The sequence below is a fragment of the Opisthorchis viverrini genome (assembly GCF_000715545.1).
Source record: "Opisthorchis viverrini unplaced genomic scaffold opera_v5_366, whole genome shotgun sequence".
Taxonomy (NCBI): domain Eukaryota; kingdom Metazoa; phylum Platyhelminthes; class Trematoda; order Opisthorchiida; family Opisthorchiidae; genus Opisthorchis; species Opisthorchis viverrini.
This window is the reverse complement of record NW_008752019.1, coordinates 397,656-409,743: the sequence shown is the minus strand read 5'-3', so window position 1 is coordinate 409,743 and position 12,088 is coordinate 397,656. Positions and strand designations below refer to the sequence as shown.

Here is a 12,088-nt window from a genome sequence, read left to right as displayed (position 1 = left end):
TATATATATATAACTAAACGAACTTTTTGGTTGTACGGCAGTGAAAGATCAGTGGCAACACTGATGTTGCTGTCTTTGATGGTGATGATTTAGGTCTTTTACAGGCCAATTGTTGGAATTAATCGAAGCGTCACATGTAATGTGCCCAGTGTAGAAGCAGATAAAAGTCGAAATGGGATAGTTGTACTCCTCACGGCGCGACCGCTCCCAGGATCAACCATTTTTAACCCCCAAAAACGAATGCCACTTTAGAGGACAACAGCATATATACAATATTTCCCTCTGGCCACTCTGCAACACCAGATGGGAACACTAGCGCTCCACTACCTTACAGTCGCTTCACTTTACCTGAATAAGGCTTGGTAGTTGAAAGAAGAACGAGAAGACCAGGGAGGGGGCATGGCGCTATCCTTCCGAAAACATCGGAGGTACCTACACCTCCAACACTCAATCAGACAACTTGGGTAAAAACTGGTGACATAAATGCGGTCGACATGGTTTGACTGCCATCCAAATACATGGTGGGTCACTTGGATTGCATCCGGGAGCCCCAACAGTATTCAGACTTTTCATTATATCCCCCACTCGCTTCTGCCTTGTCAAATTACGTCCACGGCTGGGGGCTTGGTAGAAGAAGAACGAGAAGACCAGGGAGAGGGCATGGCGCTATCCTTCCGAAAACATCGGAGGTACCTACACCTCCAACACTCAATCAGACAACTTGGGTAAAAACTGGTGACATAAATGCGGTCGACATGGTTTGACTGCCATCCAAATACATGGTGGGTCACTTGGATTGCATCCGGGAGCCCCAACAGTATTCAGACTTTTCATTATATCCCCCACTCGCTTCTGCCTTGTCAAATTACGTCCACGGCTGGGTTTCCGTCACTCTGACTTATTTGTGGGAAGCACGCTCATCTCGACAGGTGGTGTCGTAGCATATAACCCAGCCACCTTAGCTTGCAGTGTTATGTGCATTCTTCTAGTGAAGTACCTAATAAGCCCTGCTGAGTAGGAATTTCCCCTCTCTCAGTATATATATATATATATATATATATATATATATATATATAACTTAAGGTTCCGGTTTTGGAGTCGGCTTATCGAGGGGATTACTTTCTTTTGTAAAGGAGAAAAACCGAGACTTGGTCATTAGTTCGCTATCCGCATAGCGTGTACTTTTCAGGGCGCGCCATTGCGAACCGGTATTAGGGGCATTTAGTGCAAGTGGCAGAAATCGTCCGTTCGGTTTTCCATGATATAACTGCTAATTTCCAAAAAAATGGTATTATGTTTGTATTGTTTCCGATTTCTTCTGAAGAGAAGGTCCCCTTTGGAGCTACGAAATATCCATACAGGTCAGTTTCTGTGCTTTTGAATACAAAACCATTTATCGTTTTGTTTCAATACACGGGAAACTTAACAAGGTGTTTTAGTGAATTCATATAGGAAGTCGTACTGCTTTCATACTTCCTATCGTTGACCGTATTCTATTTTAGGTCTGGCTTTTCATCACAAACGCCCGTGGGTTCTGAGTAGCCTTCACACTGGCACTATTCAGTTGTGGGACTACCGAAGCTGCACTTTAATTGATAAATTCGAAGGTCATGAAGGACCAGTTAGAGGGATCGACTTCCACATTAATCAGCCATTATTTGTCTCTGGTGGCGATGACTATAAAATCAAGGTGTGGAATTATAAACAGAGGAAGTGCTTGTTCAATCTTCTGGGACACTTGGATTACATCCGGACGACGTTCTTCCACAAGGTGAGGCATACGATAGTATATATGTGCTTGAAACAACGGCTGAGGGCCTGTTTTTGGAGGTTGATGGTTCTCTGACTTTGTCCATGTTTGGTCTGTTAAAGTCAAGCCGGGTTCAGTCCTTCAAGATGCTGTACAGTCTTTCGATTAGTCGCACTGCTTCTAGCAACCAGCATTGGTCACCCTTGACTTTAAGGCTACCTTTGACCTTGTTGGTCGTCGAGCTCATTAACAGTGTCCAGAGCGAAGGTGTTCTAGATATTTTTTACCCTCTCCAAAATGTCGTACGACCCATTTGGATGCTTTAAGCTCTAATGTAGGCTCTCATCTGAGTTCATCGCACCCGATGGTGTCAGACAGGACTGTTCTGTTAGCTTTATTCTTCAGCACTGTGGTCGGTATGGCCATGGATGGCTCACTTCCTACCTCTGGTACCTGTGTGATTGAAATGCCTCCATGGTATTCCTCACTTATATCGAGTATATGGACAACATAAGTCTTGCATCCGACCCCGTCGGGATTTTTAACAATACTAAGTAACCGAGATAATTCTATCTAACGGTATGGTGTGTGCATCACGCCTACAAAGTGTAGTGCTGCCGTATGGCTCAGTAGAATCACACACGGGCTTTGTGTCTGTAGCCGAGCTGATTGATGTGGCGGATAAATTTGTTTACCCGGCTAGTTGTATCGTCCCCGGTGGTCTTGCTAAAGGTAGCACCATCATCCCAGTGGGGGTCAAAACGGTTTCCTCAATCTGCAATACACATGGCGTACACGTGACGTCAGCTTGTCACTAAGATACAGCGATCCACGTTGCTGTGTGGTTCAGAAACATGGCCGCTGCGACTGAGGACGTGAAACAAAGTTTCTGTGTTTGACCGTCAGTAATTCTAAAGCATATCGAATGATTTTCGGAGGAAAACGCGCGTACATTATAGATGACGACATTCCATAGGTTGCGCCGTCTTGGTTGCGTGCTTCCTATGTTAACTAATCGGTTTCCTCAAAGGACCCTCTTCCCACAGCGATGTGGGGTGGAAATGAGCCAGGGAAGACTAATAGTGGCTTGGCAATGAAGTATGAAAGCCATTACTAGCACGCTCAGCTGTGCTGATCATTATCCTCCGAGCTGCATATATCTCAGTGGTTAAGGCGCAAACCTGGCTGGAAAGTTCGAACCCACTTCCGGCATCTCGACTGCTCTTATGTAGGTTTAGGCAACCTGGCAGTAGTTCAGCCCTCTTGCTTCATGGCAGCTAGGCACCGAAGGGTGTTATAGCTGAACGATCATTACTTTTTGCCACCACAAGTAGTTTAAGGAAAGGAACGATAGAGGACGTCATTTCATTTTGTGTGGGGACGAGATGGCCCAAGTGGTTAGAGTGCGAATTTACTGACCGGAAGGTCCGTGGTTCAAATCCGATCTCCGCCACTCGACTTCCCCTGTCTAGGCTTGGGCAACCTGGCAGTATCCCAGCCCCCGTGCTTCCTTCGGGTGGCATGGCAGCTAGGCACCGAAGGGGTGCTACAGCTGAACGCTCCTTCATTTTGTGAACACAGGAAAGAATTTGCCCCAGACACACACGCATCCATGGGGTAAGGTATATGGAGCCTCTATAGGGATAGAAATGTAAAAGGATTTGTAAAATTCACATTCAGGTTCGTCTATTCTCTTGTCGGAATTATTCTCGCGAGTTCACACCGGCGTGCACTGGTGGTAGCCCACGCGCCTTTAATATCTGATGCCTTCGTTTCAAAGCTCAACGTGGTGTAGGATATGTACTGCTGATGCGCTTTAGTAAAAGTGAAACTGGAATCCAGTGCTTCACGAGAATGGTTGAACATTAGGGGAACTGTCCAAACGAAACATATGATCAGTGTGGATGCTCTGCTTCATCACTTAGTCCGACTTGCTTTGTCAAATAACCTGGTTTAAGACGTGCACAAGCATCACTTGTCCAAACATATCACAGTGGTACTAAAGCCGGAGCATCGAGATCCTACTAATTACTGTGGTTCCTATTGCCTGCAAGGCCTGTGTATACCTAAGCTGGTCTCACTTACCTGTCACCGCGATTATCTCTTGATGGAACTTATTGATAATGGTTTGGCCGCAAAATTTGACAGATACAAAGGCCATACCCTCGTCTGATGGGGAGAAATGTTGATAAATTGATTTACCCATAGGCTAATTAGGCCGGGTTAGGGGAACACTGGAGGTAAGGCGGCGGGTTCCTAGTGATGCACATGCAATTCTCCCATTCACATCAAAAGCAGTATCTAGTAGACAAACAAGTGGGCACTGGTGACCGAAAATTTTTACCGTCAATTGTTTGATAAACTGTTGTTTAGGAAAGTGTTTAGTCCATCTATGGCGGTTTGAAAATGACATTCCACCAGTATTTTGTGCAACCATACTTGTGCCTGTCCTGCCGATCAATTATCACAAACAGATCCTGTCTTTGGTAGGAATAAGTTTGTAGTGAACGTTTTTCAGTTTTGTGTTTTTCTTCCAGTAATTTGTAGCTCAACTTCGGTCCAATGGAAGTTTGGGTGACAGCGTCTATGGTGTGAACTTACACGGGGTATGTGGAGCCAATGGAGATACGCGGAACCTTGAGCCAATGTTCGGATTTCTTCCTATGATCAATTGCCAGGGTGCGAATTTATTGACAGAAAGGCCCGTGGTTCGAACCCGACCTCTGCATATCGACTTTTCTGTCTAAGTTTGGACAAATTAACAGTATCCCAGCGAGGTGCTTCCTTCGGGTGGCATGGCAGCTAGGAACCGAAAAGGTGTTACAGCTGAAAGATTATCTTATTATCTATCCCATGATCATATGGTTGTTGTTCCCGTCCAAAAAAAGCGTGTCTGATGCGTCACTACTCTCTATTTGTCCTCATACTTCACTCCCAGTATAGAACTTATTCGATTTTCGGTGATGAAACGTCTATTATTTACACTTTCTGACCATAAAACTTCATATCCAATGATCATATCTATCTTCACAGGAATACCCGTGGATCCTGAGCGCCTCTGATGATCAGACTATTCGCATTTGGAACTGGCAGTCACGCTCAGTGGTCTCGATCGTGACTGGGCACAGTCACTATGTAATGTGCGCACAGTTCCATCCAAAGGATGACCTGATTGTTTCAGCCTCGCTGGATCAAACCGTTCGTGTTTGGGACTTCTCTGGACTTCGAAAGAAGAATGTTGCGCCTACTGGACTCTCAGGGATCGAGGTGCGTTTGTACCGTTTACTTCCGGCAATAATTTGTGTTTAGTTTAGACTCAGTTTACTTTTAACGAGCATATGACCCTGAAACTCCACAATATTTCTGCCAACCGCAGGCTGATGTTCGGTGGTAACATGCATTACTTATAAGCATAAACCTTCCATAAATCCGACTGGTTCGAAAACTTTGTAGCGGTATGAACGATCAGTATTGGGGACATGACAAGAAGGAGAGTCTGTCTGCTCTGTCTCCCTCCCTTCACGACCTTGTCGAGGTGCGATAGTATGGGTACTTATGTAAACTGTTGAACTATGCTGGAGGATGCCCATTTTGTATTCACAGTCTATCCCACCCGATCAGCCAGTTGATGGAGATGTGACGAACAATCTCCTTGCCCTCCAGCTAATGTGTTTGAACAAGGGTGTCAACCTCTTCCTTAAAAGTTAGTCTTACGCCATCAACCACTATCTTGTGTCAGACAGATTTGTCCAAATCGGCTTTACTTTGGTCGCCTTATTCACTGCACACAACAGGATGGGTAGACCAGACATGCAACTGTTAAACGCCTCCCACTACTATTCACTTTTTTCTTCACTCCCCTAACGCACCATGTGATCATCACTCACTTATAAAGCCCAGCTCTAGGCATCATTTGAACACTCAGGGAATTAACCGACCTCACACCATCGATCACATATGCCGCTTATTTCACTATCCAAACATCGTTCTTCCCGTTTGGTTGCAGCCGACCAGCAAGCTGTTCTTGCGCATACCCTTGATACCTTATCGAATTTAGTTGCATTTAACTCCAAATTCAACACCTAACTACATTATTTTAGCTTACGGCACCTTCGCTTTCTAGATGTTGTTGATAGTAGACTTCAGGTGATTCTTCAGCCGCCGCACCTGGTTGCGACGGTGTTAGTAAAGCTCTCAGCTTCCGAGCTGAGGCCTTGACTGATTGGATAACCGTAATCAGTTGCCTCTGTGTCGCCGATCTGTCCACTTCCGTGAGAACTCGCCTTGGTCGAATTACTAGCCGCTGCTGTCTATACACTAACCACTCTCGCTCTGATTTTGTGAAAAATACTTTCTGACGAGTAGTAACCACCCTGTTATCCATCGCAAGCGTTCAGATCTAATCATAATAACGAGTTTTACAACGCAATTAGGGCGCTTCATTTCATAATAGTGGACGTCCTTTACAACTCTATGCTGACCACCAGTTGTTCCTCAGCAGTACCGGATTTAGGCCAGTGGTCAAGGCATCTTCAGTGCTCCTCTCTCTCTCTCTCTCTCTCTCTCTCTCTCTCTAGACCACCCGGAAGCAATTCGGCTCTTGTGTTTATTTCGGGTAACATGGCAGCTAGGCGCCGAAATGGTGTTACAGCCGAACGTTTATTTATCTATTTACCATTGTTTTTATCTTGATTGTTAAGCACAATGGACGTCGTTGTGACATCTGGCATCCTCCTAGTGCTGAACACCTGTATGGCCAGATTGATCACGTAGTTAGCTACAAATGATGAGGTTCGACACTCCACTACTGACCACTAATTCAGATTATGCTATCCCGATTTTCACAGAACTTCCCGTTTTTCGGTCGAAAAGGTTTCCGGTCCATGTATTAAGCAAACATATCAAAGCCCATTGTGTAATGCCTTGGAAGTGATCACATCAGAAAACAGTACTCTTAACTGGGAACAGGTAACAGCCTTTATACGTCACTCTGGCATGGGGTCTTTCCGAGTGCGCACATACTAACTACGGATTTCAGACCCCCACGAATAGGCTGGCTTTAATGGGGCGGCTCCACCCCGATAGCATTATTTCCCTCGTGAACCCATCCGTTAGGACTGCTAACCTCATTTATGAAGCTGTCCAGAGGATTTCCTGCAACTGATAGGGTTCGGCAAGATGACCTTCCCCCCTGTTTAGCTTTGCCGATGATATTATCTTGAAATGCACACTCTAAGGGATCGAAGCTCTTAGCATCGAAATTACGTCTAGGGAAAGACTGGTGGTTTTGGACCATATAGATGATATTGTCATGTTTGATTGCCATCAGTCCACGCACTACTGTAGGCAGAATTTTGGATGTGATGCGTATTTTTTTTTGGTGTTTTGCGCCTTCAAAGTGCTTCAGTATTTTGAGTTCCCCCTTATCCGTCGCCAGCTTCATGGTATGATAGGCGTTAGCTGACAACAGCTTGTTCGTAATGAAGTGATGCTTATGTGAACAGTTGGCAACGAGTCGGAATCACTAGAGCAGCGTGTACAGCTCAGCTCAGGTGGTCGGGTAGTTTACTACTAGTGAGTTCGGATGTGGTGTGCGCGCATCAGCAAATGTAGAACTCAATTGGGTCAGATTGTAATTGAACTCAGGGGCGAATCCGACCCGTGATTCGCCTGTTCCTGGTTTGACAACTTGGCACAGACGTCAGACAGATTTGATCAATGTTATTCATCAATAACCCTCAGCAGGTGGTCCGTCCCAACATTTTTCGCCAAAACACTATATTATATCTCAGCACTGGACTTCCGGGCAGTTTGCTTAGTGCGAGCCATCCGAAGATTTTCGCACCGAGACGAACCCATCAGCTTACAGTCGCAGATTCATGCGGATCGTTCTACTACTATCCGGAAAGTTAAGAAAGGGGGCCGGTGGAAGGGACGCCAAAACGGTCATACGGAGGTCAGATATTGATTCCAGGACCTATGGAATGCTCTCCATGGTGGACGCAGAGTCGAATGCTACATAAACACGAGACACAAATCAGATCATAAGCACGGTCACGTCAAGTGAACCAACTTCAGATAACACACTATGGTTCAGTGAGGGGTCCACGTCGCATAAGACACTGGACAGCCGTGACATACCTCCGAACTGGAGGGTAGCAGATCCCAGATCCGCATGCTCGCAGCCCCAGGGACGGACCGAAATGCGACAGTACCTCCTTGAGTCGTCACAGTGGAATCCAAAGCAGCAGTCGGTTGGATAGCCTCTTCAAGATGGAGGTGTCCATAGGCCAGTCGTCCCTAATAACCGAACACCACATCTTTTGGACGGATGTGTCACTTGCAGGACACGGACCAAACGAAGGCATGCCCTGATTGGCCAGAATACCAGCCAATCCGGATCGAGCATCTTTGACTCGACGCTTCTAGCCCCCTCACGGAGATTCTAGCACGACCTTGTGGAACACTCTGTGATTACCCTATAAATACAGCTGTAATAATTTCCCGTTGTCTCAATGAAGGGCTGTCTAGAGCTACCGTGCCTTTTGATATACCATAGTGGGCGGAGCAGGAAGCCAAGAGACCGATACGAAGTACACCACCGTTCAGCAAGACATAACATTCACCTACACATTCTCGGCACGGACCAAGTTGTACGTATCATTTTGTAAAGACTTCTACCAGGTAAAGACGCACCTTCCTCTTTGAGAGTCTTTTAGCCTCCTGAAACCATGCTTAGTCTCTTTTGTTCGAATCGGCGGAATTACATGTGATCCTTATTCTTGAGTCCGTGGGGAATTTGTAAATTGTTTCCAAACTCAAGTCTCTATCGTGGTTCTGCTTGCACTGCTCACAGACTTCCTAAGCGCTAATGAATACCCCACGTTATTTGCCATAACAAATTAGTCTGCATACGTTTTTTTTGCAAACTTCTGACTTAGAGACAAGAACATTGCTTCCACTACTTGGGTTGTCGGTTCTTCGCACCGAGAAATCGATATTTTTATCCACAGTTTACTCTTTTCGCGACTGTTCTCCGCTCTGAGATGTTTGTGAGGACTGGGTAGATACACTTAAGAAATTTAAAGTTTGATTTACGAACCACATGCACTCAGTGATCCTACCAATGTGTGGAATTACCCTCTTCCTTGTTACTTCGAACCATTTAGGGATGGGTCTTGACAAGAAACCGAGTGTAGTCGACCTGTTTCGTTTTACCAATATCCATTTCATCGCGTTTCGGTTGTTAGGATTTTATGACTAGCTTCAGCTTGGAAAGACTAATTCTCCCACTGATTTTCGCATTTCATCTTTCCAAGGAACACATGCGCCAAATGACTGGTTCATCCAGACATGGCGGATCAGGAGTTGGAACAGCTGGTCACGCCGAGTTGTTCGGCACTGGTGACGTTGTCGTACGCCATGTGATGGAAGGACATGACCGTGGCGTGAACTGGGTGACTTTTCATCCATCGCTGCCTATCGTGGTTTCAGCAGCGGATGACCGTTTGCTCAAACTATGGCGTATGACAGGTGGGTACAATCGTGGAATTGACTGCTAGTTTTATTCACGTTCCCGCTTTCTTACGATCTTTAAAACCTTATTGAATGGAAGTAAAAAAATGGCATGAACTTGATTTGATTCGATCAACCTACTCACTTGACCTGAAGAAGCTTTTTTGCCAAAGCTAAACGTGGCCCAGTTATTAACCCACCTATTCTTTATCAAACCCTCTTGAGGCGATGTTTCATATTCCGTTATTTGAGCAGCCGACCAGCTGCACTGGTCAAAGTAAAATCATTATCACTTGGTTCTGTTATATTTCACATGTCAAATTCTTCATTGTTACCCCGTTTATACTTCAGGTTTGGTAGTTATTCGGTGGTTAGCTGATGGCTAGACTGATAGCCTCTATCAGAGTTAGACCGGTTGTAGCGGTCTCCTGGAGGTAACGAAACTCGTAGCTGTACTGTTTTCTCTGTTCGCACTAGATTACGGTTTTTCAACGGTCGCTTTGTTTACCTTGAATCCACGCACCGTCGTTCTAGTGACGGTTTAGTGACGTCATTAGTGTAATTGTGCGAAATAAGGTGGTTGTCAAAGTTCCAGGTGTTCTTCGACAGGTATGGTGTGTCTTTTCTCCGGCTACATCAAACTTGCCTCAGTAGCTACCCTCAGTTTGGATAAGCACCCCGCACCATCGATGTGCATGACTGCTTATTATATGTACTGCTTACGTACTGTGCCGCGTGGGCCCTGGTCAGTTGTTTCGTAGAGCCTCGTTGGAGTTATTTGCTCATTGGAGAAAATTTAACTGTTCTTTCATAGCCCCTAAGGATCGCATTTACGACACTAACCGCCCATCCTTCATATTAGTAGTGGTTTTTCATTTTAATTCGGTTTCCTGGGTTGCAGAATCGAAGGCGTGGGAGCTTGATACTCTTCGTGGACACTACAATAACGTCAGTTGTGCCTTATTCCATCCAAGGCAAGACCTGCTCCTTTCAGATTCGGAAGATAAGTCTATCCGTGTATGGGATTTGGTCAAGCGGACTTGTCTGACCACAATTCGGCGTGATTCTGATCGGTTCTGGGTTGTAGCCGCTCACCCCAAGCTCAATTTGTTTGCTGCTGGTCACGATACCGGCTTTGTTGTTTTCAAGTTAGAACGCGAACGACCAGCGTTCGCTGTGCACAAAGATTTCATTTTCTACGTTAAACTCCCATTTCTTCGTCGCTTGGATTTGAACGTAACGAAGGATATCCCAATTATACAACTGCGAGAGTAAGTTATCATCACCCTTATGCTCTACTTAACTTAATGTTCTATCATATGCTAAAACCTACGAATTCCCATCTGAAGGCCCTACCGAAACCCACTGAAATTTTCCAGTTCCCACACACTACCACCAAACAATAAGTAGCTTAGAAGGAGGACAGTTTACACGACGGGTGGGCCTTCCATATGAGAAATCGTCACACAGGTGGCTTGTCAACACGGACACGTGACATGGATTCCGTGACTGAAGATTGAGTGGTTCTATATCCCGTTTGCGTGCGAGTTAATCACATTGCTTATCAGCTGCTCGTGACCAAACGGTTAGATTCTCAACTACTAACCAGGAGGTTCTGGGCTTTAAAGTTTTAATTTCGTGAGATGCGCATTGTCGGTGATTTCCAATAGGGATTAGACAGCTGTACTATGCTTCTCGGCTCTTCAGCGTAGACTGACCCCATTCAAAGGACGAAAGCTCCATTGTACATGTCCTCGAATTAAAAAATTCTTGACTTTGGAAATACTTGAGGATCTACATCTTTTTTCATTTGTGGTGCTGCTAGTTTTTTTCGGTTGGACGTCAATTTTTGGCATATACTTGGGTGTAAGCGATTCCTCCATCCATCAACACCTGTGTTCTTACGCTTTTTAGGTGTGCACGTGATATTCTGTCTTATACAACGAACCAAATATTTACGCGACTGTCGGCATACTTATCCATTGTTAAGGCTTTTCACAGAGAATGATACTTCTCATTCCATGATTGAGCGTCCCATGTGTCACGAAGCTGAACCGTGACCAACCACAAAGGTTGAAATAATAAAACTGACTGGATCACGTGGTTTTTAAATATGGTTTAGCAGATGTACCCACGGTGTTAATAACAACAGCTCACGTTATCAGTTACGCAAACATGTTGCATGGACAGCCAAAGTGTTCATGCGTCAATCAGTTCTATATCGGCAAAGGACAAACCATCATCGATCTAAGTGCAACTGCTGGATGAAGTGAACTTGCTGTGTGATTAAGTCAGTCAAGATTCAGACCCGTTTCACCAAGGTGGGCACACCACACAAGACTATGAGCGTCCTAATTTTAAAGTCGAAGTTCTGAGCTGGGGAAGGGACTTGTATGGTTAATTGAAATTACTGTCGTCATCGGAGACAACAACATCAGTGTTGACATTGATGCTTCACTGCTTTACAACACAAAGTTTATTGACTTGTTAAATACAAGCGTTAAGGTGGAGGGAAAAGACTGGATCTAGGGACCTGGTGCTAGCCAATTGCCAGCATTTTGCGGTGCCTACATATCTAAGCGCGCAACCAGACAGCCTGGGAAGAAAATGACGTCATGAACGCCACTGACATCGATTAGCCGGCGTTTCTTATCACAAGTCAAACGCAGGGGGAGATTCATGGGGGCCCTATCCTGGAAGGCGGGCCGCATCAACAACACCTGAACACCTAATCTCTCTTCCGCCCAGTTACACGTTGTCTAGCTCGCAGTTTACGCCATTCTGAATGAGGCTTGGAGAAGAAAAACTTGGTAGGCAACGATT

At 45.4% G+C, this 12,088-nt stretch overlaps 2 protein-coding genes across 2 annotated transcripts in view; one reads left to right on the top strand and one right to left on the bottom strand.

Annotated features, from left to right (window-relative positions):
- T265_15141 (hypothetical protein) overlaps positions 1–8,050 on the bottom strand; it is a gene marked incomplete at both ends in the record, with an annotated part of 42,930 nt that extends 34,880 nt beyond the window's left edge. The window contains one exon of the mRNA XM_009176746.1: positions 7,892–8,050. Coding sequence (XP_009175010.1) covers positions 7,892–8,050 — 159 coding nt within the window. The remainder of the gene's footprint in view (positions 1–7,891) is intronic.
- The window catches only part of T265_10381 (hypothetical protein), a gene marked incomplete at both ends in the record, with an annotated part of 46,933 nt that overhangs the window by 5,849 nt on the left and 28,996 nt on the right, over positions 1–12,088 (top strand). Inside the window, 4 exons of the mRNA XM_009176737.1 lie at positions 4,298–4,356; positions 4,784–5,017; positions 9,070–9,283; positions 10,167–10,536. Of these exons, the coding sequence (XP_009175001.1) occupies positions 4,298–4,356; positions 4,784–5,017; positions 9,070–9,283; positions 10,167–10,536 (877 nt within the window). The remainder of the gene's footprint in view (positions 1–4,297; positions 4,357–4,783; positions 5,018–9,069; positions 9,284–10,166; positions 10,537–12,088) is intronic.